The sequence below is a fragment of the Ischnura elegans genome, chromosome 10 (assembly GCF_921293095.1).
Source record: "Ischnura elegans chromosome 10, ioIscEleg1.1, whole genome shotgun sequence".
Classification (NCBI taxonomy): domain Eukaryota; kingdom Metazoa; phylum Arthropoda; class Insecta; order Odonata; family Coenagrionidae; genus Ischnura; species Ischnura elegans.
The window spans coordinates 106,980,785-107,007,852 of record NC_060255.1 but is presented as its reverse complement, the minus strand read 5'-3'; the positions used below and the strand labels follow the sequence as shown (position 1 = coordinate 107,007,852).

The window sequence follows — 27,068 nt, the reverse complement described above, 5'->3', positions numbered from 1 at the left end:
ATAAAAATGATAAATTTTTAAATTTTATATAATTTCAATTGAAATTAAGAACCTAAAATACATGAAACTGAAAAAGAAGCATACCGTATAAGCGCGTGTAAGAGGCGCACCTTTTTTCCCAGAAATCGCAGCCGAAAATGAGGCTGCACCTCTTACACAAACTTCTTATCTTCCCCTCTCCCCTTCGCCGGTTGCAAGTCCAAGGGGAACTGAGTGGCCTTGGTTTTCAGCGTGAGTCAGTCATCTGAAACCCTAGGTCAAAACAAGCGGCTGGCAGGGGAGTTTCTCCCTTAGTGACGTATTTTTAAAATGCTCCTGTCTGCTTTTTTGTAAGCATCACTTCACTTCACTTCACAGTCACTTCGGTACCTCAGAGGTGAATATGGAAAAGATCGCCCTGGGTTTTTTGCTCCGGATGGCACGCTAAATTTACTGCCACGAGTGGGCATCCTGCGGCATTTATACTGCATAGAGTAATCGCTTATCAAACTTAGAGAAACGCGTAGTTTTGAAGGACATACTTGGTTAATTGTCAATATCTGCCTTGCCGAGTAATTTCCATTACGCTGAGGACCTGATTTTTCAAAAATCATCTTCAGAAGCTATTATGAGTATTATTGCAACTGAAAATTATATTGGTGTCAAAACCTGCTGTTTAAAAAATTCGAACGAGTGTGTTCATTGTTGGACTAAATTGTGGACAGAAGAAATCAGAAATGCTTATAAGTGAATAGCGCGGAAGGAGAGGTCAAGGGGAAGGAGCGCAATCCCTCCGTCTTTGAAGCAACGAGGCTACGAGCGAAGGAGTAATGGACGAACACGTCCGATCTTGCATGTGAAGTCGTTGCCTTCAAAGCGTAGGGGCGAAGGCGCAGCAATGTGATATACGCAGTTTGCGTTGCCTGAAGTTTCTAGTCTGTCTTGTCTTGTTTGAATGCGCTTATGCTACGCTTGTTTCCTCCGAAATTGTGCTGTTTGGACTATTTTGAATATTAGTAGCCTTGTTGTAACTATGAATCTTTGTGTCAAACAATTAAAGCTTGAAAAAACTTAAATTCTGTCAGATATTCGTCGCGTTAGATCTCTTTCTTTTTTTGAACCTTGTGCGTGTCATACAATTATTGAAAGCTATCGAGATATCTTCGGGTTCAGTAGATGACTCACCCAGCATTTGGCCTCCAGAAACTGGGAGATCGATCAAGGTCAGTTGCTGAGATGGGGTAGGGATGAAACACGTTTCGATTGTTCCCCTGTAACTTGATGTTTTCCTATTTTCCTGATGGGTCTTGGAAAGGAAAAAAATGGCAGAGGCATAGGCTGATGTAGGGCCAAGTGTGGCTCCGTTAAATCTACGACGTGGTTTTTATCCTATGGTGCTGAGATTGCCCCGATTGTTGTCCAAGCTCTTGGGAAGGTTCATGCTATGTGCCTTTCGTGTTTTGCCTTAAAATTTTCCGCGGCTGCAATTCTATTGCAATACCCCTGCGAGAGCATTTAAACAAAATTGTTCGTGAATAGGACAAGCATTGTAGAGCAACGGCATATGCGAAGGGAGGATCGGAACTTTTTCTACTCCCTCTTATGCCACTATTACCACCGCAATTATCAAAATTTCCTTTTTCAATTAGTATTGTAAGAGGAAATTTTGATAACTTTCGAAATTCCAGGAATATGTCTGCAACACCGCGCAATAGTATAAAAAAAAGTGCAGCAACATTTTTTTCTTTATAGCTTCGATGCTCAAAATAGGGGTGCGCCTCTTACACACGCTTATACGGTACATTGGCAAACAAAGAGTTGGTTTTTTTATTTTTTATTAACAGTATCAGCAGTATTAACTCAGACCAGCCAAATTTTGAGAAACGTGTTCTTAGAACTTAGCCATCAATGTCGAGTGTTAAACATAGATATGGTAGTGCCCTCTAATTTTATTTAATAGCTCACAACACGTATTTTGAATGCCTTTCAGGTACTACTGCCTGAAAGGCAATCAAAACATCTTGTTGTGGGATGCTAAACAAAATTAGTGGGCTCTATGATATCTTAGTTTATCATAGCCCAATAATGGCATTTATACTCTGACTTTCTGTCATCAAGTAAACGTTGTAAATTGAGATCAGGGTCTCATATCCAAAATTTTCTCTTCAAATGATATTAGCAACCTGTCAAACTATGAGCACTTGGTGTTTAGAGAGTTTTCATTTCCATGACTTGCACTTTCAAAACAGGGAAGCTAAATATACTGGTGGCTGCAGAAAACAAATAGTTTTTGTCACTAATTCTAAAGAAGTTTTTGTAAGCAATACAAACCGCAGTAAACTTCTAAACCAGTGGCTCCATTTTAAATTAATAGGTAGTGCCGAGAGCTGTAGAATTTAACCGGTGAAGGAAAATGTTGATTAAATATTACCTACATGGCCAATATTGCTTGTTATTTGCATGCATGTTTTGCTCAGAGTACCGTCAGGGTAGAAAAGATGTGAGTGGTTGCCACCAACTTGACCGTAGCTAACAATTTGTGATTGATATCCTACCATAGTTCTATGTGTCACAAACCATGGAGTGGCATTGACATAAGGATCTTAGAAACTTTCTCATTTCTGTGGCTTTGTTTTGGTCTCTCTTGCTAATTTATGTTCCGCACTCAGAATATAAATACAGTTGAGGGCCTCAAATCCGGAATCCAGAAACCTGGAAAACCTGAAATCCAGAACATTTGAAAATTCCTCTGCGTAGTGTTTCGAATTGCCACCACTCTCGTGGCTCCACTCTCCGGGCCTTATTCTGTGACGAGTAGGAAGTTGGCACACGCTATGAACGTACACTAACAATTCCTAGGCAGGGACAAGTAGGGATCTCAAATATGGAGCACAAGAGCCTGAGCACATTTATAAATTAATTAATTAACAAAATATAGAAGCATTTGCGCTGATTTACTGTCCGACTAAGGAAGGAATCGATAGATATTGCAACGTCTGCTGGCAAATGCTATCAACGGAAGCTGTTGAGCATGAAGAAAAAGATGCCTTTATTGCTTGTTCTCATCCAGTATTAAGCACATGTGGTGTATGCTAAGGTCGTGATTTGACGACTTTTTTGTCAAGTACCTATTTTGCCTTCTTCAATGTAGTGTACTTGAATCTGTCTAAGGCGACGAATGTTCTTCTAGGGGTCTAATAATTTTAAACGAAAGTTATAAATATTAAATTGAAATACTGCCAGAATGCTAATTAGTGTTAAAATCCCTTTCATGTTTAATTTCTGAGTTATGGTTTTAATGCAATAAATCTGCATACTGAAGACCAGAAATCCAGAAACCCTTTGGTCGCAAGCTTTCCGGATTTGAGGTGCTCAACAGTAAATACAAGGGACATTCCCCATCAGGTAACCTTGCCCATAACTCCCAGCAACTCTGTTTTTTCTAAAGAATAAACAGTGAAATAAAATTATTCATTACTGCTAATTTTGTGCAAACTTCCAAACTTTGACCATCCAGCAGTTTCACTCGTCTGTGATCATTTCTTCTAGTGGTATCAGAACTCAGTGTAGCTTTTAAATCCACCCTCTCCTTGTTATATCATGGAGAAATATTTGTTGACTGCCCTTTTTATGTATATGTGCATGTGTTTTTAATTTCACCCTTGCTGTTCCCTTTGCGCAGCTTGATGGAGGGTGTGGGGAGAACTTTGAGAATGCAGCGGCGAGGTTTTGCGCAAGGCAACAAATAGCACTCGAGTCTTTGAAGGAGTGGCGGAGGAAAGACACGCGTCTCAATTTGTTCCTGACGGATGCGGAGGCGAAGCCTGTTTGCCGACGTTTGCAGCTCAAAGACATAATCCCTACTGGAATGCTCAGGCTGACCAAATACCCCCTGCTCTTTGAGAGCTTAGCCAAATACACAGACGATGATACCAAAACTGAAGGCTCCAATGTCGGTAAGTACTTGTTAAGTTTGATGCATGCGAGTGCTATTGAATTAAAGGTCCTTATTAAATCACATGCTTTAAATATCATTTCATTCAGTCAATTCTGTCGTTTGGTTAATTCTGTCATAGTTTTGTAGTTCAGATCATTCTTCATTTAGATTGACTACACTCTGTCTTTAAGTTCAATTATTGGCTGACTACTTTTCTAGAAATGTTGATCTTACAAGGTAAAACATTAGCTCACTATCATGCTGTTGTGTGAATTTAAAAAAAATGTTTGAAACACATGCGTTTAAATATTCTTTAGAAAAATCACCTGAAATCAAAGAGAAATATTCATTTCAAACCCCATGATCACCATTATTTCATGATCATTACTATTCTTCATATCTTGATTAGACGTACAATGCTATTTTTCGTTTTCCTGTTTTAATTTTCGTTTCATATTTACGATTAGGGCTCCGTGATTCCCAGGAATGTGAATTTTCACAATCTAATGAATTCCTGCAGTTTTTGAATTTGGTATCAAGGTCCAGACACCATCTATAATGGTGAAAAAAATTGTAAATAATGCCATGAATCCTAAAAATTTGTTGTAATTTCTGAAAATAAGAAGTCTTATTGAAGAAAATTGTTTTATTTGTGAAAATCGAGGAGCTTATGGTACCTATGCAGAAGGCTCTTAATTTTGATGAGTCCCTATCTAATAGTGGGCATTTCAAGGTCATTGAAAGTGTTTAATTTGCATGCATCTTGAAATATCATTTTATGTAGTCATTATTGATTGAAAACTGGAGCCCATAACTGGGTTCAATGTTTCAAATTTAAAGAGTTATCAGATTTTTTTGTCCAATTCCCCTCTCATTGATTATAATTAGAGGAACTACACATTACTGCAGCAAAGAAAATAAGCATGGGCTTTGGTTAATTTTGAATCGATGGGAAAATTGACCAAGGTGATATTTTCCTTATGTATACTATTGCAGTCATATGTTTCATGTGCCTCCCATCTGCGCTTTGTTAACTCAATCCAATTTTTTCTGTTTTAAAGAATAACAACAATTGTGGTTATTTTTAACTTATAAGTTACTTATCTGAGAATGCTAATTTTTTAAATGTTTTCACCACCTACAAAGAAATATGTATGATTTAGAGACTCTGGAGTGATATTAAGATGTTGGAATCATTATAAGCTTGATTATCTCTTTTACAGGTGGAGAGCGTAGTCAAATTCTTCGGGCGTTGGAGAGGAGTAAGAGGATACTGGATAGTGTGAACCAAGCGGTGCGTGAAGCGGAGGACCAACACCGCTTGCATGTCATCCAACAGAGACTGGAGAAGTCTGCTTTCGAGAAGGCTGACCACCCCATGTCAACGGAATTCAAAGTAAGCACTCTACTTTTATTCAGTGTCCCTTTGTAGAGAATTATTTGTTTCCCTTTTAAGGCTGCTTTATTGAAAAAAAAATGGCTGTAAACTAACCATAGGGAATTTTTAACACAAAATTCCGGTACTCATATATGCATCGAAAAATTAACTCCTGACTTGGCTAAATAATCAGTGAAACCCAGTGTGGGTTTTGGTGAATATTTTGAATTGAAGGGGAAAATAGTTCCTTGAATCAGACCTTGAATCATGGAAAAAGACCCGTTGGGATGGGAAATCCCATAAATACAATATTCAATTGAAAGAAAAGTCTGGAAAAGACCCCAAGGCAGCTAAGAAACAATTCAACTCAAATTCTATATGTGCTGTGAGCGGCAGTTTGTGGGTAATTCTGCAGAAGAAGTATAGATGGTAGTTAGTGTGCAATGATAATGGATAATTTGTTTTTCTTCTTCTATGTATATTTTTGAAATGAGAGAAGAAGATTAACTGTGTTTGGCCAACTATATTTTTGCTAAAGTATTAGTCATCAGCCAAAAATTCTAATTGCTTTTCTATTTTCTATGATTTAATTTTGATGAGAAAATGCACCCATTTTTCCATTGTGTCAGTGCAACTGCTCTTATAGGCTTACAAGAACACAGTGGATATTTTCATCAAAGTGATAACATAGCTTCAGTCAGTTGATGCTTCATAAGACATTTTTCAGAAAGCTTAATATTACAGCTTTAATTGAAACTGAGTTGGACTACGTCCTGTTGTCAATTTTTATTGGTAATGAAATATTCAAGATAAGTACGTGACAGCATCTCGTCTGCGCATACCAGAAGGTAATGTTTTTTATTAGTACTCCATTTTTCATTTGGATTATGCCTGTCCTTATTTATACTGTTGTTGAACAAAATGGGGCCTGCGATATAGTTAGGATTATATTTCAAATACCTTGGTGACTGGCCTTTCTTGCAAGTTTGGAATGCTTGGAGTGGCATTGTGGAAGGAGGTGGGGCACTGGGGGCGAGAGGGCATTGCCATGTTTTCTCAAAATACTTTGTTGGGGAATAGAAACAAAAGACTGTCTCAAAGCCCCTCCTCCCACCCACCAGCCACCGCGTGGCTCATTGGGAAGGGTAGAACACCCGGCTAGCTCCTCAGTTCAAGGGGTTGACCCTTTGCATTTCCATTTCATTTCCTGCTCGGTTTCCTCATGTATTTTGATTATTTCATGGGCCGTTTGAGAGCAATGGTTGAGTTCTTTGATGGCAACTCAGAAGGGGATGTTTGATAACATAAGAGTTTTGTCAGATGTTATAGGAAAGAGATCAAATTTGTTATTTTTATTTGCTGACCAGTTGCAGCACTTTATTCCCTTTTCAAGGGACCTAACAAATACAATTTTGGGAGGACCTTATATAGTGCACCAGAGAGCTGTCAAAGAAATTGATCAACTTTTCAAAGAAAGTCGGAAATTCCTCGACAAATTAGCCTCCAAACGAGGAAGAAGAAATGGTAGATGGGATAATAAAAGAATGAGGGATGATGGTGTGGTGATGGAAAAAGGAATTAAGCGAAAAGACAAAAGCAGGTAAAAGCTTAGAAAAGGAAATAGGGAAAGATCACTATGGCACAACCAGCAAAGGAAAGCAGAGAATGCTTGGCAATAGAGCTAAAATAGTCACAAAATGCAATTCACTGAGGTCTGAAAGAGACTGAATTTCTGGGAGACTAGGCTCCACCAATCGCATTTTGGTTGGTTTTCATGAAGTCATGTTCCTGCTGCCCTCACCCCTCAACATACTTGGGCCTGCTTCTCTGTTGCAAAGTTATTAATAATAAATTCTAGTATCACAGATTAAATCCAGGAAAATGGTGATAAATAGTATTTGAGCATCATACCCGAGACAACAATTGGGACTTTTTTCTCTACGGAAAATAATCTGGCATCTGAAGAAAGTCTCCTTAATTTGGGATGAATCGCAAAACGAAACCAAAAACCGTAAACCATAAGTTTATAATATCTGCTGCAGTGGCACATGCTTGGAAATGAAGACTAATGATCTTGGAAAGAATACATATTTCTTTGAAAAGTGATTTACAATTTGAGCATGACTGGATAAATTAATTTGACAATTTTTGGTTTCTTAGGGTAGTTCCTAAGTGACATAAGTTTCTCACCTGTAGGGTTTCTTTTTCCTTAGAAGTAAAGACACATCCATCATTATCACACATTTTTGCTCTTAGTTCAGGAGACCATTCTTTTCAGTCAAAACTGTCAATAGTACTTCTGTTGTAGTTCTAAACAATCAAACCAATTTTAATTGAACAAAAAGCCAAAGGAAGTCCATTTATTTCTACATTGGATCATGTGCTGTTACTAATCCTGTGTATCCTTGTAGTCTATATTTATGCCAAAAAAGCAGCCGTTACAATTGCATTAAATCATGTGCCAAATTGAGCATTTGGTACTCCCATGTAGTTTTCACTTCCATAACTTCCAGTTTATGAACAATGAGGATAGATTTATTCGTGATGGTTCTGGGTGATAATTTTCTGCATGCTGTGTCTATTGCTGAAGCGTAAGCAGTTCTTCTTCTAAGTCTCACCATCTGTGCTTGTTTATCTTCCTAGAACCTGGACCTGACCAAGTACCGCTTGATTTACGAGGGTTCCCTGAGCTGGCGTGCTGGCAGTCGCTCCAAGACGATAGACCTTCACGTTGTGTTGCTGGAGGAGGTGGTGATCTTGCTGCAGAAGCAGGATGACAAATTTGTGCTGCGCTTTCACAGCGTGAGCAGTGGCACGGTGGGAGGAGCAGGAGGTGGGGGCATAACGAGCGGTGGACGTGACGACTCCAAACTCACGCACTCGCCCATCATCAAACTCGCCACGGTGCTCGTGAGGCCTGTTGCCACCGGTGAGTTGTCCCTTTATTCTTAGTACTTTGCTAGATGTGGCACATGGGTTGTAATTTTTTAAATCTTTAATTGAAGATCAACTGGCAAATTGTTTTAAGTTCATTTTATTAAAAACTAGTAATATGAAAAAAGTATATGGTGTAATTCAACTTTAAACTAAATTGATAATCAACATTAAGAAATAGATTTCATATTTTATTAAGGTATGTCAACAGTAAATAAATATCTGTGGATATAAAGCTCTCTTAAAGGCTGACAATGTATTTGCGGCACAAACATTCTCTGGTTACAAATTGCAATTTTGTCTGAGCCCATTACCAGGAGAATTGGATGTATACTTTCGTTGAGAAGTCTGCATAGCTAAATCAGATGGGGAAAAATTTTAATTTTAATTTTAATTTTGTCAGAAACTACCGTATAAGCACGTGTAAGAGGCGCACCTTTTTTCCCAGAAATTGCAGCCGAAAATGAGGCTGCGCCTCTTACACAAACTTCTTATTTTCCCCCCTCCCCTTTACCGGTTGGAGTCCAAGGGGAACTGGGTGGCCTTGGTTTTCAGCATGAGTCAGTCATCTGAAACCCTAGGTCAAAAACAAGCGGCAGGCAGGGGAGTTTCTCCCTTAGAGACGTATTTTTAAATTGCTCCTGTTTGCTTTTTTGTAAGCACAGCGCCGTCACGTCATTACCCCAGAGGTGAACATTAAAAGATCGTGCGGGGTTTTTCGCTCCGAAGGGCGCGCTAAATTTACTGCCACGAGTGGGTATCCAGCGGCATTTATACTGCATATAGTAATCGATTATCAAACGTAGGGAAACGTGTAGTTTTGAAGGACATACCTGGTTGATGGTCAATATCTGCCTTGCCGAGTAATTTCCATTACGCTGAGGACCTGATTTTTCAAAAATCATCTTCGGAAGCTAATATGAGGATTATTGCAACAGAAAATTATATTGGTGTCTAAACCAGCGCTTTAAAAAATTCGAACGAGTGTGTTCATTGTTGGACTAAATTGTGGACAGAAGAAATCAGAAATGCTTATAAGTGAATAGCGCGGAAGGAGAGGTCGAGGGGAAGGAGCGCGCTCCCTCCGTCTTCTAAGCAACGAGGCTACGAGCGAGGGAGCAAGGGACGAACACGTCCGATCTTGCATGTGACGTCGTTGCCTTAAAAGCGAAGGGGCGAAGGCGCAGCAATGTGATATACGTAGTTTGCGTTGCCTGAAGTTTCCAGTCCGTCTCGTCTTGTTTGAATGCGCTTATGCTACGCTTGTTTCTTCCGAAATTGTCCTATTTGGACTATTTTGAATATTAGTAGCCTTGTTGTAACTATAAATCTTTGTTTCAATCAATTAGAGCTTAAAAAACTTAAATTCTGTCAGATATGCATCGCGTTAGATCTCTTTCTTTTTTTGAACCTTGTGCGTGTCATACAATTATTGAAAGCTATCGAGATATCTTCGGGTTCAGTAGATGACTCACCCAGCATTTGGCCTCCAGAAACTGGGAGATCGATCAAGGTCAGTTGCTGAGATGGGGTAGGGATGAAACACGTTTCCTTTGATCTCCTGTAACTTGATGTTTTCTTATTTTCCAGTGGGGTCTCGGGAAGGAAAAAAAAACGGCAGAGGTATTGGCCCATAGAGGGCCGAGTGTGGTTCCGTCAAATCTACGACGTGGTTATTATCCTACAGCGCTGAGATTGCCCCGATTGTTGTCCAATCTCTTGGGAAGGTTCATGCTATGTGCCTGTCGTGTTTTGCCTTAAAATTTTCCACGGCTGCAATTCTATTGCAATACTCCTGCGAGAGCTTTTAAACAAAATTGTTCGTGAGTAGGACTAGCATCGTAGAGCAACGGCGTATGCGAAGAGAGGATCGGAGCTCTTTCTACTCCCTCTTATGCCGCTAATACCACCGTAGTTATAAAAAAAAGGTGCACATTTCGACAGTCGACTGTCGAAATTCCAGGCATACGTCTGCAACACCGCATGATAGGATTAAAAAATGCCGCACATTTTTTTTTCTTTATAGCTTCGATGCTCAAAATAGGGGTGCGCCTCTTACACACCCGTATACGGTAAGTAGAAATCATGCTTTAGTTACATCTCATTGGACTGTCAAAACTCTTTGTGTTCTGCAATCCATAACTGATTCTTTTTTTCACCTCACCGGAATATTTTGGAATAGACTTAACCTTTTATTAGTCGCATTACATATATGTTTTCTTTTATTTTCCAGACAAGAGGGCCTTCTTCCTTGTAAATACTAGCGGACCACAAATCTACGAACTGTTGGCTGTGTCGTCATCCGAGAGGAAAACGTAAGTGTTCATTTTCATTTTGCTTCAAGTTATCTCAATTTTTCGGCAACTTATTTTTATTCAAAAGTATTATTCAATAGTTTCAATAATGCGTTGCTTAGAGATGAATGAGGACTGCAAGGATGATGGCAATAGGCACGTTGCGTGACAGTGATAAGGGGAGGGAGGGAATGGTTGGAGATCAGTGATTTGCGTTGTGCAAGCCAGTCGGCATAAACATGCAACGTGGGGATGCAACTCACTCTTATGGTGTACGTAGTGTGCCTCAAAAAAGTTTCCCCATTAATGAAGTAACGCTGCATATGCTTGAGGAGGATTTTTGAATTTTCCTTATGCTCTATCATATTCCAAGGCCACACTTGGAGATATTGCAACACTTATACCATAATGTCATAGGTTCTTAGCCAAGATGCCTGATGTCCACTGCTAAAGGAATAGGTAGTAAAATATAATGCACTTGTTTGCGTGTTACCCATCTGATTAAACAAACTTATTGAACCGTTCTCATCCCAAGCTTATATAGGTTTGGTTAACCCATTGTTGACTCAATTTGAATTTTCACGGAAGGTGATAGCCATTGGTCATTAGATTGGGCCAGGAACCCCCTCCATATGCGGCTGAGGTTATAGGTTTCCCTCCCATTCTCTTGAAAACGCTCCCAGTAGGAGGAGTGAAACGTCGAGCAGATAATGTTACCTGCGCAGCATTTCCCGAAAGCAACCACCAACATTGATAAAGTAAGCTGTGGAAATCTTCATACAAAAATGAAATGAGGTCCTTGGCCATTCCAATTACGAGGCCCCTGCACCACACACAATTTTAAGTTTTAATTCCCATTAAGGCTAAACAATTCTTTTGAACATAGGCCTTCTTAATCTTGAGGTCTTAGGCCAAGGGTTGGCAACCTACGGCTCACGCTCTGCATACAGCTCTTTAGATGTTAAGTTGCGGCTCTTTCGATTTCAAATTGCAAACTTCCAGTTCCATGTGCAAAAACTAATAATTATATTATTTTATTTTCAATGCTCAAAAAACATTGCAAACAGGATAAAAACCAAGAATGTAGGTAGGATAGAGGATAAAGCATCTTAATATTAAGTACATTGCTCGAAGTCAAATGAAAGCAGTGTTGAAATGTAGCTGCGTAGCTGGTTGCACAAATTTTGGATCTTCCATCGTAAAAGGTGGCCGATCCCTGCCCTAAACTGAAGCGTAGTTAGTCTATAGAAAAATCTGGCCCTGCGTGCGAGGATTGTAAGTGAGCTAAAGAGAGAATTTTGGCTGCAAACTTAGCTTCATCTTTTACTATTCTGTCTACCTATAGAAATGACCCCATGGTCTGGGGATCAAATCCCGGCTGTGGATGAGAATTTTTAGAGACTGCCTGATCCCAAATGCACGTCGGTGCATTTTTTGCAGAGTTCTTCTTACTATAACCATGTTTACGCTTTGGATGGTGATAATATAAAGGCAAAAGACGAAGTGAAGTACCTAGGAGTTACGATAACCTCGAACCTCACATGGGGAACACATATAAAGAATATTTGAGTCATAGTCCTGAAGAAATTAGGATTCATCAAGCATATTGCGGGAAGATTTTTGGATGAGAAAGTGAAAGAAAGGTGCTATTGCGCATTTGTCCGACCACACCTTGAATATGCAGCAAGCGTATGGGATCCGGTGCAGAAAGACTTGAACTGAATAAAATACAAAGGAAGGCTGCACGTTTTGTCAAAAACTGTTACGGAATTACAGACAGTGTTACCCAGATGTTAAGCAAATTAGGCTGGGAGCCGCTGGAGACTTGAAGGGATCATTGTATGGATGTAGTGCAATCATGCTTTTGGCCATTCTCAAAGCCTCAATGTTTGCGTATCAGAATTTATCTAGCCACATTTCATACAAGTGGACCCTCTAGGGAACTCTTTTGTTTTGGTGATTACCTCGTGCTTTTGTGATGAGGAAGAGGAGTAAAATGTAATCAATTTGGAGAGTAGCATAAGCAGAGAAGGAATCGGTGCCTTAACTGCACTTTTGACTCTTAATTCTGGGAAAAAAGGTGTGCCTGTAATTCAAGTATTGTTTAGTTTGAGCTTTCGTCTGAATGCACTTACATGCAAGCTTCTGTTTTAAGCCCTTTTTGCCAAAGTCAGGGATTAATAATTTTGTAGGTTCTCACGATAAAATGAGACGTTACAAACTTGTCATCTGGTGATTGTCTGCATTTTTTATAGAAGATATGTTTGTAGTAAATAGTTTTTGGCTCTTCTTTTTTGAGACTATTGGCATTAGCCATAGGTGTGAATGTTTCCTTACTTTCTACCTCTTCTGGTAAATATCTTCCAAGTTCTTCTATTCTTAACACTCTCATTACAATTGATAGTCCAAAAGTTTTCCTTATTATGTAGTTAGCCCTTAGTAAAAGAAAATGAGGCCACAACTGTAAGTCATTTCACCAGCTATAAATTCAAATAAAATTTCCAAAGGAAGAATGAATATGTCAGTGGCCAACATTCTTAGTAACAGGAACAGTGGAACATTCATGTTGGTGTGAGGAAGCGATCATCATTTTATTTATAAAGCTATGGTATCTTTTCCTTTGTAATAGGAATTTTTGGTTTACTTGCTGATGTTGAAGATCCAATGCCTGTGTTATTGGTCTGTTTTCTCACTCTAGCTCACAAAGAGTAAAACATATAAAGATTGGTTGGATGCAGCTCCCTAATCCATTCTCCTGTAACGCTTGCATAAAAAGTGTGTGGTTGTCCCTCTTTTAGTGGAGTAATCAGCATTTAGGTCCGTATTCTTAGTCGACCCTGTAGGGCCAACCGACCCTGGATACGTCATCAGCCCCTACATAAACCGATCTCGCCCTACATACGCCACATCAAGCCCTACATATGACCATTTTTGGGATTAAATGGGACCTACTTGATGTAGGGTATCCGAACCAGCCCTACACCCTACAAAAACATGGCGGCCAGATATCGTCTGCTGATCACTATGATTAAAAAAATCTTCATTGCAATGGATATTAAGGGAGACGAGCTCACACAAACCATTTTAAAATGTACAGTAACACATCGGAAAGGTAATAATACTACATTATAGCCACCAAGTTAATTAAATAAATTATAAAATTGATTGAACTAATAAGAACAATACAGTTGTATACATTTACCTTGTTTCTACAAATATATAATAATATTTTTTACGTTTGGCACTTGGATTACTTTTGGGAAACCAATACTTTGTTTACGTATAACCATAGAAAATGAATTTTCATGCCACTATTTGCCACATAGTAAACTTAACCACGGAAGGTAAAAGCGAATGACGAACCTTGATGATGCAACGTAAGTTCCCACGTCAATGATCATATTTGCTCTGTACTTATTACTATCTTGAAAATACCACTTTTGAAGTAATTTAAAGACAATAAGGTTCTACTTTTGGCTTGATATGAGAGTATTTGTAGCGATAATTAAGGGATCGACATGACGTGGTGGACGACACAGATTGTTTATTTACCTTGAGCCGTTGCCGTAACAATACGCCCGAAAATTATCAGAGGTCTTTTCTTAGTTTCATAGTTAGTTCCCATCATGCCACCAGAGTGGAAAATTGGCACTGTTCATCATCTACGTCATTTAAGAGAACTTGACGATGGAATAACCCCCCACCACTTATGTAGGGTCGACTGAGAAACGCATGTAGGGGCCTTTTGTTATGTAGGGACGGATATGTAGGGTCGACTAAGAATACAGCCCTTACATTCAGGAAAGAGTTTCATAAATAGTTTCTTTATTACTTGTCAGGCATTCAATTCAATGGAATGATTATAGGTACTCACCACTCTGACCTTCCAATCTGGTGCATTTACCCAATTATAGTGGACCTTAAGTCTACCATGTTGGCAGGTCCCTTGCTGGCTGCAGCTGCCCCATGCATGCCAAAATACAGTAATCATCAATCATCAGCATAATACCCTGTGAGCCACCTCGAGGGTGTTTGGAATCATCCAGGAACCAATCATCAGGAAGCAGTACGCCCTCCACATGCACACTACATGGTCATCAAAAATATAAAATGATAAAAATAACAAGTACACGTTCATACAGGCAGTGAGAACTCCCACTAAGCGTGTTTAGCTCCTCAAAACCTGATATGCAGACAAATTCACTTCAAATAGAATAATAAAATTTGGTTTCAGTTAGTAATCAATGTCAGTACATCCAAGCAAGGTTAGAATCAGGAATAGGTTTGCATATCAGAAGGTATTGTCAACTCCTCTGATGAAGTTCAAGTGGTCTGTAAGGTGCTTATGTTTTGGGATTGTCTCCTTATAAGAGCAGTTGAGGTTAGGGTGGTGGAGAACAACTTGAATTGAGACTCTGGGTATAAACTAAGCAGGGAATGGAAACCATTGATTTGAAAAATATGAGAAAGAAGGAGAAAGCAATGCCCCTCGGATTAAACGGATAAACAAGCACAGGAAGGAATACCAGCAATCCATTACTCTCAGAGGACAATATTCCATTGAAACATAAGCCACAAATTTTCATACTTGGCTATAAACCCAAGAATTATTTATTCATATAATTCACTGAGAAAAGATGAAATCTTGCATGAGGAAAAGGGTCTTCCATAAAGGAATGAAGGCCAAGTAATACCTAATAATGATGAGACATAGAAAAAATTGTAAAAAAAGCAGTAATAACAATAAAAATACAAATGGATAAGGAAAATCAGTCTTAGAGTCCTGAAATTATTATATGATTCGAGTTTTCTGTTTTTATCTCAGATATTACGAGGAAATAGTGACATTTTAAATCGCCCCTTTTTGCCATCCTTGTTCTTCTCATCATCACTTCCGCCTCAGTACGACTTCAAACGAAGTATATTTTTCTCACCGTATTAGTAAAACTCCTCTCGGTATTTGCTTGATGAATTTAGCCAATAGTTTGCTCTGCGCTCTCGTAAATATTCCCAGCCTAACTCATCCACTTCAACTCATCATGAATGAGGCCGCTCTGAGACCATTGCATTTAGTGTAGTGCCTGGAAAGCGTAGAACAACGCGCCGTTTTTTCGTTGCCTGGAAATGGATCTTCGATTCACTGAACTCCAAACTCAATTTCAACTCCTGCATTGTTTTTCAGAGCGGCGTTAGTCAATGATCGGCTAGGGGCTGAGTGAGTTAGTGTTGAATATGAATTCCAAATGAAGTCGCAGGCGTAAGCGGCTGATTGTGAGTTACGATATCATGTCTAAAGCCCGTATGACACTTCCCAATTTATTGGCCAATCCATTGGATATTGGATTGTGGACCCACTGACACACACCAATTTCTAGCCCAATCTCCGTTTCACAATATTGGGCACAATTTCTTGGCCAATCTAGATTTTAGAACGGGTTCTATTTTCTCGAGGCCAATCTCCAATCAGAACTCAGTCTCGTCGACTCCTAGTGGCCAAATCTATAAGCTCTTTGCAAAACATTTCACCTCGGAATTTTAATATCATATATAAAAACTTTAGAAGCATAGCAATCCATGGAATAGCTCAAATAATTAATATGTACTTTGAGAGAACATAAATTCACAAACATCAACTGTCTAAAGTGGGTCATTCGGAAATAACATTTCGGATATTTAATGAATAAAAACGTCGTGATTCTCCTCGATTGCGTCTATATTTTGTTTAAGTTACAATTATTAAACTATTTTTCATGATTTGAGCGCTAAAGTTTCGGGTGAAAGTCCCAATTGATGACACAATCTCTGTTTATTCGATGAACATATTCCAGCCAAAACGAGCCGCTACGTTATCTTGGCTCACCTATGAGATCACAATATTTCCTATCTCTCATCATTCAAGGAACTCACCCGAATGAAATTTCGAGCAATTCGAAAATATCTTTGCAGCCCCTCGAAATAGTTATTAAATTTACAATTATTATGCCACCTCCCATTCTGTAGCTCATTGGCAATCAATCTGCGTCTTGAGATGCTCTTTTGTCATTTTGTGTTATTTGGCGTTCTCTAGTGGGGTATTAGAACACTATAACGGCCAATATTGGTGTAAATATTGTTACGTGTCATACGATGCCTAAAGCCCAATATTTTAACCAATATTGCGCGCCGATATATTGGCCAATAAATTGGCAAGTGTCATACGGGCTTAAGAGTCGAGACTTTTGTTTTCATTGCTTAATTTCGCGTGAAACTGGAGTTTGCCGATCTATTTTTAAAGAAACGCTTTTTTTCCAGACTCTCAGTGCACTATTGTTTCGCTGCACTTATTTCTCCTTCTAATTTTTGTATGTATTCCACCACATTTAGCGACTTGATTCTAGTGTTGTCGGTGTTGTCTACTCAGATTTTTTTTGCGTTTTTTCATTTTCTTTAGTGCTAGTCGGAATCAAAGTTCTAAATTCATTAATACGGAATGTAATACTTAGCTCAATGAAGCAAAACCTTAACTTTCTCTGCGATCTTTTGTTGTATTAACGACCTCCCACTTCCGGTTTGACGAGACACTGCACTGACTGCGGTTTGGCTAGACTACGCACTACACTGACTGCAGTCGTGCTTATGACGCACTCCCATTGGCTTGACGTTAAGTCGTAATCCATAAGGATGAGCTTGATTATCTTCCTTACGGCTAATTACCATTGTGGAATGGCATTAAGGCTCCCTTGCAGCGCATGTCCCATTGTAGACCGGGAAGGTAATTCTGTATTTCCGGATTTGGGTGGATTCACGGCTCGGCGTGGCGTTGACGCCGCGGCTCGCCAGCCAATCAGATCCCGTCTTCGAGAATTGATGACGTCAGGTCGCCAGCGCGTTGCATCGTTGCAGAAAAAGCCGTTCGCGTTGGATTTTCTTTGCGTGGAGGCGGCGATACGCGGGCGATATAGAATTTCTGTTTCCATTTAGAAAGCTTAGGTAAACAGAAATGCTGAAGTAGCTCAAGTGGGATTAAAGAATGCTATTAATTTCATTAGTTAATATTATTCTAAAGTTTTAAGCATCGATGTTTCGACTTTTCCTATAAACAAGAAAAATGGTAGCTCCGGAGTAGAATACAATCAAGGAGGAGCGTACATTAGCATAAAAGACGTCCGTCGTCGGTATCACTAATTAATATAACGTGGGAGCTCGTTCGGTTACTATTGTTATTTAAATTCCTCAAATACCTTGTTGAAATAATATATGATTGTACCCTCATGATCTGCTTAGTGGAGGCTATTTATGTAGCGTGAGTTGGCTAATTTGTTGGAACATCGGTATAATCATTAATAAGTATTCCAGACAGGGGCGATATGGGGTGATTGGAGGCCCTCGAATAGGGCTCAAAATGTGGCCTTCCTTACCAGGGAATGCGGTGGTCTTCCCCAAGAAAATGTATTATGTAGTTAGATGCCCAGAATTGGATTTTGACGCTATTCTGGCTCTTAAAAAAAATGGATAAAAGTTAAGAAAAAGTACCATTTCGTCAGAAAAAATACCTACTTTGTAAAGTGAGAATTTCACAGCTAATAAAATTTAATAATGTATTATGGTACTATTATCTATTTAGTGAATTAATTCCTTGTAACTCCACTGAAATCTAAAAAAAAACTTAAAAATAACCTTTTCGAACAATCCTTTCAAAAAAGTATCATGTTCTGTTTTATCTTCTGACACATTTATTTTCTTTTTATATTATCATTTTGCTCCGAATATGTTGTAAATAGAGCAACTAGGTAATGAAAGAGTAGAATTTTATAATTGCAAGAAAACTTTTTGGTTTAAGTAGTTTTGAGTCTCTTCACTCAATGGCAGCTCCGAATTTTAATTACACCTTTCATATACGCTATCACGATGATCATTGTGTTGGCTCTAAGCTCGAAGCCTTTGGCGATTGCCGTCCAGCCGACCTGGCCAGACCGCCCCGGGTTCCAGATAACTTTTCACGTTACTTATGTTCGCTGAGTTCATGCTTTTGTCTTATTGCTCGTATGTGCCAAATCAGGAAATAATGTAAGGCTATAATTATGCGTATGCTGGTACCCATGATTAACGATTGGATGATCGCTATATTTACTTCTAGTGAAAGTGATAGTTGAGGATAGTTAAAGAAATAAAATCTGCGCGAAAATACACAAATCAAGATACATATTGTGCTATTGGCTTGAAATCATAGGATGGCATGCATCCGGACCGATTTTTAGGAGCCTATGCTTCTCGCTTTTCATTTGTTTTCGCTACGTAGGGCTATGAAAGGGCAAACTTAACCGATGGAGCGGGAGGTCTCATCGCTTTGACGAAAAGCTGAGTTGTGAAGCCACTTATTGGGCTCAAATTTTGATGACGTAACGGTTCAGCCGAATACGAGAACTTTTGTGGAAGTTCCATAAGTGACCGCCCATGGCGCGCGAGTTACTGCTACTTTACACGGCTCCCTGCCACAGGAATGGTTCATTGCCATTGTGTCATTACTGTTTCCTGGAGCAATGAATGATTCATTGTACGGCCCTACAAAATCTCAGAAGGTGGTCATTTTCATTCTGAAATACAGAATAACCCCTGAGGCAGAAGATGCGCTGAACTCGATTGAACCACTCGATTGTGTTTCAGTGTGTGTTTGTCAATGAACGACATGAAAGGGGCTGGATGAATGTTGACGGCAGCACGTGCAACGGTGTGCTTAGCGGTGTAGAAATCGCTCGAAAGCGGATATCATATCGCTGAGTCTGCGCTTTCGTTCGCTTCGCGTGTGTCGTTTGGTCACCCTCTCCTCGTTTACATCGCGAATGCTCGTTCGTAGGTCGATGCGAACTTAAGGCCGCTTTATAGAAAATGGCCATAAATTCAAATTAAGCACGAAATTAGCGTGGACCGGACGCCATCTGCTTTTCTTCTGAAGAACTACGAGAAAACTACCGGTGCGCTGTTTCCTAGTGAATAGGTTTTTTTTAACGCTTTATAATATTAAATACACTTAACTTAGAGCTGTAAAACATACATTAAATGGAAGAGTATATCAAACATTATCTTATTCCACCTTAGTCTTCCAGTCTTCGGAAAACCGACTTCGCGCTTGGGACGTCGTTTTCATCATCCGAAGACGTCAATCCGAAGATTGGTTTGACGTAGCTCTCCACTGCTCTCTCCTGTCTGCTATCCTTTTTGTAGTGATGTATTTCCTTTCTGTTAAATCCGTATAACTTGATATTCTTCATAAACTGGCCTATGTGACGAATTCGCAGCTGTCCTTTGCTTCTATTCTTAGGGTTTTTAGAAGACTTCTCTTAATTCCCACTCTACCAAGCACTTCATCATGACTTATTCGGTTGATCTATTTTATCTTCATCAGTCTTCGGTTGCAACGAATGCTTCCACTTCTGGCTTCTCGGCTGCTGTTAACTTCAATGCCTTGCTCCCATGAGGAAACATGCCCCATATGTAGAGTCTGATGAATTTTTTCCATATATTCTCAGCAGTAAGTAGACTATTATTTACCCACCATGCCCTCTTAGCCTGAGCTATTCTACTGAGTATTTCTGTTTTGCTTCGTCAACTACGATGACGTCTTTATACACACAGAAAATGGCTAATATCTGGACGCCATGAGATACTCGATACCTACCCGAGGGTTGAGTCAATAACACGAGCGAAACAACAATATGGTAAACAATAATTATCATCACGCATGCCCTCTAGGAGCTGATTACCCGGGATAATGCCCATTGACGTTAATGCCGATGGTTCCGATTCCTTCTGCATGCGCGAGCGCCGTGTGACGTCATCCTCGAGGAATTGCGTGCGTTCGACAAGTGCGATCGCTTTCGATTAGTCGACTCGCTGCCTCCGCGATTGACTGCCTCTGCCTTCTTTTGTTCTCAGCGTTGAGTGAGCTGAATGTTTGTCGCACGGCCTGCTGACCACGTGCGTCACTTGCGAATGTCACTGACAGACCCAGCGGACGGGCTGTCCAAATATATCTATAATTTCATCGCCGTATTTTCCTATCTCGAAAAATGCATGGTAGTCGGCCGCCATGTTGGGAAGTCTCGGATTGGCTCCGTTTGCGCGGTAACTCCCACCCCCTTTTTACTATGGACTAGGAGACCCCAGTCGGTCTTGTGGATGCTTGATTCATTTTTACAGTAGCGGCATATTTTAATTCTTATCCAAAAATTTACACGGAGTGGCGAAGAGTCCAAAGTAGTAATATAAGTTTACACGACATGTCTCGAATGTAAGTTAGTTTAACATGCGGAAGAAATGAGTCCTTCGCGGGATTGAGCGCTTTAGTTTAAGAGGTCAACAGTTTCTTTTTAATGTACCATTTTAAAAATTTATTTAATACTTAAAATCAAATTAAAAATTGTCAAAAGTTATCAATGCAAATACAAATAGAGATACGCATATAGAATTACATTAAACGTATTTATAATACAGTCATTTAGAATCCCTTTTAGAATGTTATGAAATCTGTAGAGTATGACTGTTGGTTTAAAAACACTCTGAAAAACATTAAATTGGCCCATTTTTGGTCATGATAAGCTGCTTAATACAGCTTGTTGCCATTGTAAAATAAAATAATAGTTAGATTTGTTTCCAAAGCGTTTATCAAACACTTTGGAAACGTTCTATGTTGAAGAAACATGTAGAGAAGTTACTCCTTGAAAGAGAACCTTTTATTGACGGAGGTAATCGCTCACAAAGTTGTAAACAACGACGAAAACCGCGAATCGAACGCTAAAGGACGAGGAGTGGTGAACCGCTCGACAGGAGTTCATGACGTCATGAACTCACGCGTGAAAGAGTTTAAGCCACCGATTTTTCGTAGCGAATAAGAGGGAACAACGATGGACAATGGAAATGAACCGTTCCCGCGGTTGTGAGCCGTTACACGCGCACCTTAGCCGGCCACTTATCGAACTTCCTATCAGTTGCGCGTATATGGATAAATCAGTGAATTCACTGGATTTGAGCCCGAAGTCAGAAATACAGATTAACTCCAAGGAGTAAGGGACTTAACACCAGGTAACGAATTGCTCGCAAGAGTTCAAAGAACTCAACGAACCACGCGAGGCCAAGTATGAAAAATCTGAAAATAAGTGTGAATGTGCGGTGGTGCGCTTGGCGCGAGCTATTGACGTCATCAACTTGTGTGCGAAATGATTAGGGCGGTCTCTTTTCGGTCGCGAATAGCGTCGGAATTAAACGAGGGATCGAAAAATGAAAAAAAAAGCACTGTCGCCATTTTCGAAGCTTACACCCATGAGCCACAAAATAATGAAATTGATAAAGGAGTCGATCAGAAGAGCACGTTTTTAAATGAACATAAAATGACGTAGGCATACTGCAATTCTCGATGTTCCCTGATAATCTCCCTGGCCTTGGTGATAATCTCGCATCATTTCGATATGAACGGTATGAAGGAATGAACGAAAATTTCGGGAGTGCAGCGGCAAGTGGTGTTGGGATCAACCTCGCTCACTCCTTCGGAGCGGCATGTTTTTATCTGCGACTCAACACTTTTTTACTGTCGTCGTAAAATTGAGCGGCGTCGTTTCCTTTCGGTATCGTCAGATCTTCTCGACAAACTATGTCGATGGCCATGATCTGTGTCGACCCGCTCTCAGATCGATTAATATCGCGAATATTTTATTGCACCTCGTGTCGGGACTGGAGGACTTCAAAAAGCTACCCCCTCCGTCGTATTTGCGCGAATATTTGTAAATATCTTTGGAAGAAGAGAGAGGGATAGGATCAACGCATTTGAGATGCGGTGGCCAGCGGGGGAGTGAGGGGGGAAGTGAGTAAGAAATTAGGAGGTGGTGGATAAAGAGTTGCGGAGGAAAGACTTTATGAAACCATTCAGGAGAGAAGAGTGAATTAGATTGGGAATGTGTACAGCAGTCGAGGAAACAGTGCGAAGAGAAGAGGATAAAAATGAGAGACGAAGTGAGGATAATCACCTATGCAAGATGAAATGCCGGCCACCAAGGTCTAACGTAATTCGGAAATTCTCGTGCCTCAACAGGACGATTACTGAATGGAATAGACTCCCTGCAAAACTGTTAAAGCCCTATCCTGACAACGTAAGGATTTTCAAGAAGAGGTGTAAAGGATTTATATTGGGAAATTAATATCATTACATTTTAATTATTCACCATCTAGTTTCATTTTGTTGATGTATTTTTCATTTACCATATTTTTTATTTTATAGAAACTGTTACCAAACCTGGCAGATAGCTAACTTGTAACTTGTACAATAATAATAATAATAATAATCAGGCGTTAGAGGGGAACCGAAGATGAACTTTGGCGCAGGAGGAGATTGAGACAACTTTGGCGTTTGGGTTCTGTCAGTCGGAGGGCTGAAAACCAGTTCATGATTATGATTAATTAGGCGTAGGTGGAGGTTGATGCAGATGTACGGAATATAAACACATTGACTGAAATTGGAGATTTCGAGTCCCTGGAAAATTTTAATTGAAGTGTTGCTCTTGGGATAAGTATGGGATAATTTCAAAAGTGATCTAAATTAGCAACTACGACGCATGAACTCACGCTTATTCTGACTGTAACTGAGCTATTGCTTCATGCAGTAATCGGGCCAGAGAAGATTATATCACAGAATATATAAAAGGCTTAAAACAGTATTTTTGTATGGATCATTTTGAATTTTTATTGGTATTCGTCGTGATAAACAAGTTAACCATGAGGGATACCGTGGATGTTTATAGGAAAAGCTGTCGAAGATGATGACTTTGAGTGGAGAGGGTCATTAAGAGGGTTGAAGCATAGGCGCTAAGGAAAGAGCGCAAAAAAGAGGCTGGAAGATGTGGTTATGAAGAAGGTGAAGTGGACGGAGAGGAGGAGGAACGACGAAGTGTTGAACGTGGTGGGTGACAGGAGACAGATTTATTGGGTAGAGCGAGTTCTGAGTGGGGAGGCGATGTTGAAAACAGTTTTGGAGAGAAGGATATTAATCATTCGGGGAAGAAGAGAATAGGATGTAGAATTAAAGGGGATGGGCCTTATTATGTACTGAAGAGGGAAGTACAGGTTGGGAGATTCAGGTCATTTGCAAACCTATCTTAATCAATAGAATGATTAAGTGCGGATGATTTTTGGTGTATTTTCATTAGAAAATAAACCACAGAAATAATGAAAGTTATGGTTGACTTGGAAGGCTAATGATATCATCAAATGGATTAACATTGACGATTGCACAGCCGTAAAGGGTATTAATTTTATGAGAGACTTTATTCTGTATATAGCACATGCCAATGATGAATGCTATTGGCAGTGGTGACAAATCGTGACTTAGTCTTACGAAATTTTTCTCAACTATGTGCATATGGTTGATGTGAGATTAATGTCGCTGTAATCAATTGATAACCGATTCGAATTCAAGACTGAAACTGGGGACGGCAATATTTACCACCTGAATTTGTTTTTGTGACCGATCACCACAATGTCCACCTTATATACCGTACAAACCGGAGGGTAAAAGTAATTTTAGATGTAAAAATGAATCCGAAAATTTCAAACGTGATTCGGCAAGGTCATATCTGGGCAATTAAGATGTTTTTTTCTGCGGAATGTCTCCTAATGAAATACTATCTGGATAGTTGGCGAAACTGTCGTCACGAGGTGTCAACACAATGGGGTGGAAGCTCGGAATGCGTTATCGTTTCAAAATTTCACCGGGAATGCCTTCGTAGGAACTACGCTGTGCGTATGAATGACGTTAATGTGAATGGGAGGTATTGAGGATGTTATGCTCGCGTTTGTGTTTTTTGTTTTCGAATGCGCTCCTACCACCTGCATTTATATCATCCTGCCTTTTTTTACGATCGCACGAAGGAAAGATAGCAGCGCTCCGGCGGCGGACGCGCGTACTAACTCATTCGCACCCTCTAAAATATTTCCCCTCTATAAATAATCTCTCTCTTTGAAGAAATATGTAATCTCTTGGGGCGTCGGCGGTGGCGCGTGTATTCGCGTGAACTCAATACAATCGCCTTGACGGCGCTGCTCACGCCATCAAGCTGAACTTAATCAGAAGTGTACCTCCCAACATATATTTCAATGGGAAAAATACGAATATTTGAGGAATTTTTATTTTTGAGGCTTACGAATAGTGTGAACATTGGGTCGTTACCACTGATATCAATAACAATGGAGAATTGACACCAAAGTGAAATAAAAAAATTGCGCATCTGGTCATCTTGGAAAGGACTTCGATTAATGCGCTCCATGTACATGCATCGTAGGATATCATCCAACTTCGAATTTTTTCTCATCTCCTTAAAATTTGGTTGAACTGTAATTCGAATTTTAAAATACAAGGTATCTTTACTACGGTTGTAGTACCTCAAAATCAATATGATACAATCCTCACAATTGAATTTTGCGCATATCCCCATTTAAAATACTTTGTAGTCATCCATTTTGGATAGCGGTGCCTAGCGACCAACGTTCCATTGTTTTATTTGAGTGATCCTGTCTCGATAGCTAATTAATTGGAAATAGCTATGCTTCCAATTATACCCAATAGTGAGCATAAATTGCTGAACTGATAGCAATGGAATACTGGTCGCTCTGCTCCGCGCAAAAGAGCAATCAAAGCCAGGCTGAACCCTGTCCGGGCACTCCAAAAATGGCCGACTCCAATGCATTATTTAAAATTGGAAATTGCGCCAAATTCGAACGTGAGGAAATTGCATTTTGAGGTGCAAAAAATGCAGTCTGGAATCACAAGTAATTTCTCTTCCAAGTTGCAATCTCACCCGAATTATATGGACTGAGAAATCCATTTCAGGGTTGCGTAATTTCCCACACATTTAAATGGAGCGCAAAGGTGATAGAGGTGTGTCCTCAAGATGGCCAGATGCGCAATTTCTTGGCTTCACTTGGGGTGGGAGTGTCAGCATTCAAATGTTTCGTTTTCCTTGGAATGTGAATTATAGCGTTCTTGTGTCCACGATTTTCATAGCTTTCTTGCGCTCTGATGCATTTGCTATTAATTCATGCAAATGCATCAGTAGCATTGATGCATGCATTGGTAGGTAAAAGCAAATTTGTTTTCATTTCCCGCTGTTAAAAATGCCTCCCTTACTCTTTATGGGAAGTAAAAGTTATCATGTCTGCGGAGCCGCTCTCTTTCCCCATCGCATTGATCGTGACTTCGTATATGCACTTCGGAAAAAAGAGGCTTGTGAGTGATGAATGCAGTGACCTTAATCGTTCCGTAAGTACACCTCGAGTACTCCTAGTTTTCTCTCTCATTTCGATCTCAGTTATTTTGGCCCCACATCATTATGCAAGTAGCTGCTAATATTAGTCTTATTTTGACGGGAAATGATCTTTAATTCACCATTTCTCGTCATTATGGTGTGTATACATATGGTTAACCACTATCGATGAAACCACGAATACCTTCTTCGCTTAGGAAGTCAGTGAGGAGGGATGCTAATCCGCATTGCAGTGTGTGATCAGGAGAATAGCCCTTATCCAAATCCTTTTCCAAAAATTTCCACAGAGTGGCGAAGAGTCCAAAGCAGTAGTGTAAGTTTGAAGAAATGAGTCCACCGCGGGATTGAGCGCTTTAGTTTAAGACTTTCTTCTTTTTTATTAACAATCTTTAAAATTTTATTTAATACTTAAAATCAAATTAAAAATTGTTAAAAATTATAAATGCAAATACGCACATCAAATTACATCAAACGTATTTATAATACAGTCATTGAGAATCCCTTTTAAAATGTTATGAAATCCGTAGAGTATGACTATTGGTTTAAAAAACACTCTGAAAAACATTTAATAGGTCCATTTTTGGGCATGATAAGCTGCTTATTACAGGTTGTTGCCAGATTAAAATAAAGTAGAAAGAAAGTTAAAGTAGAAAGCTAAAAAAATGAAAACAAGGGATCTATTTGTAAATGAACTCACAACTAACTTTGCAGTGATTGTGAGAGAAACACGCATTTTTCTCTCTTCTCGACGTTTGTCCTCATCAGGCCGTTGTTCCTCATGTTTCTCCTTTCTCCCACAATTCTTACCTCTTCCTCTTTACTCCCTCAATCGGTCCATTTTCATCTTCCTCATTCTTCGGCAGCACCACATTTCGAATTCACATTTCTGCTGCTGTTTACGTCCATATACAGAGTCTCTCATACAGAGGAATGCTCCATGCATATCATCTGATGGATTATTCTCTACGTAGAATGCCGTTTTTGCCTCTTGTGCTATTCCACTTTGTCCTCCTTGCGTCGTCAACCGCTGGTTACTCGGCTTCCTACGCTTGCCACGCATTCGTAAACTTTTGAGAGCGGCGTTTCATTCTGTCCAGAGGAAAAAAAATCATCCGACAGTAAAGTTTCTGCAAATCTAAACAAACTTTGTGTAAGAATCCAAGAAGCGTGTGATTGACGGAGTTTCGTCCATCCTTGTTTTGATCCTGGAGGTCCTGTGCTCGCTCTTGAATTTACGGATTTGCGATCATGTTTTCCGGGAT

At 39.7% G+C, this 27,068-nt stretch overlaps 1 protein-coding gene across 10 annotated transcripts in view; it reads left to right on the top strand.

Moving 5' to 3' along the window:
- Positions 1 to 27,068, top strand: part of LOC124167378 (rho guanine nucleotide exchange factor 11) — a 558,219-nt gene that overhangs the window by 452,955 nt on the left and 78,196 nt on the right. For all 10 annotated transcript variants that reach the window (XR_006866674.1, XM_046545401.1, XM_046545404.1 and 7 more), the window contains 4 exons: positions 3,662 to 3,935; positions 5,140 to 5,312; positions 7,938 to 8,223; positions 10,462 to 10,543. Coding sequence is in view for 9 of the 10 variants with exons in the window: in XM_046545401.1 (XP_046401357.1) it covers positions 3,662 to 3,935; positions 5,140 to 5,312; positions 7,938 to 8,223; positions 10,462 to 10,543 (815 nt within the window). In the remaining variant the exon portion in view is untranslated. The remainder of the gene's footprint in view (positions 1 to 3,661; positions 3,936 to 5,139; positions 5,313 to 7,937; positions 8,224 to 10,461; positions 10,544 to 27,068) is intronic.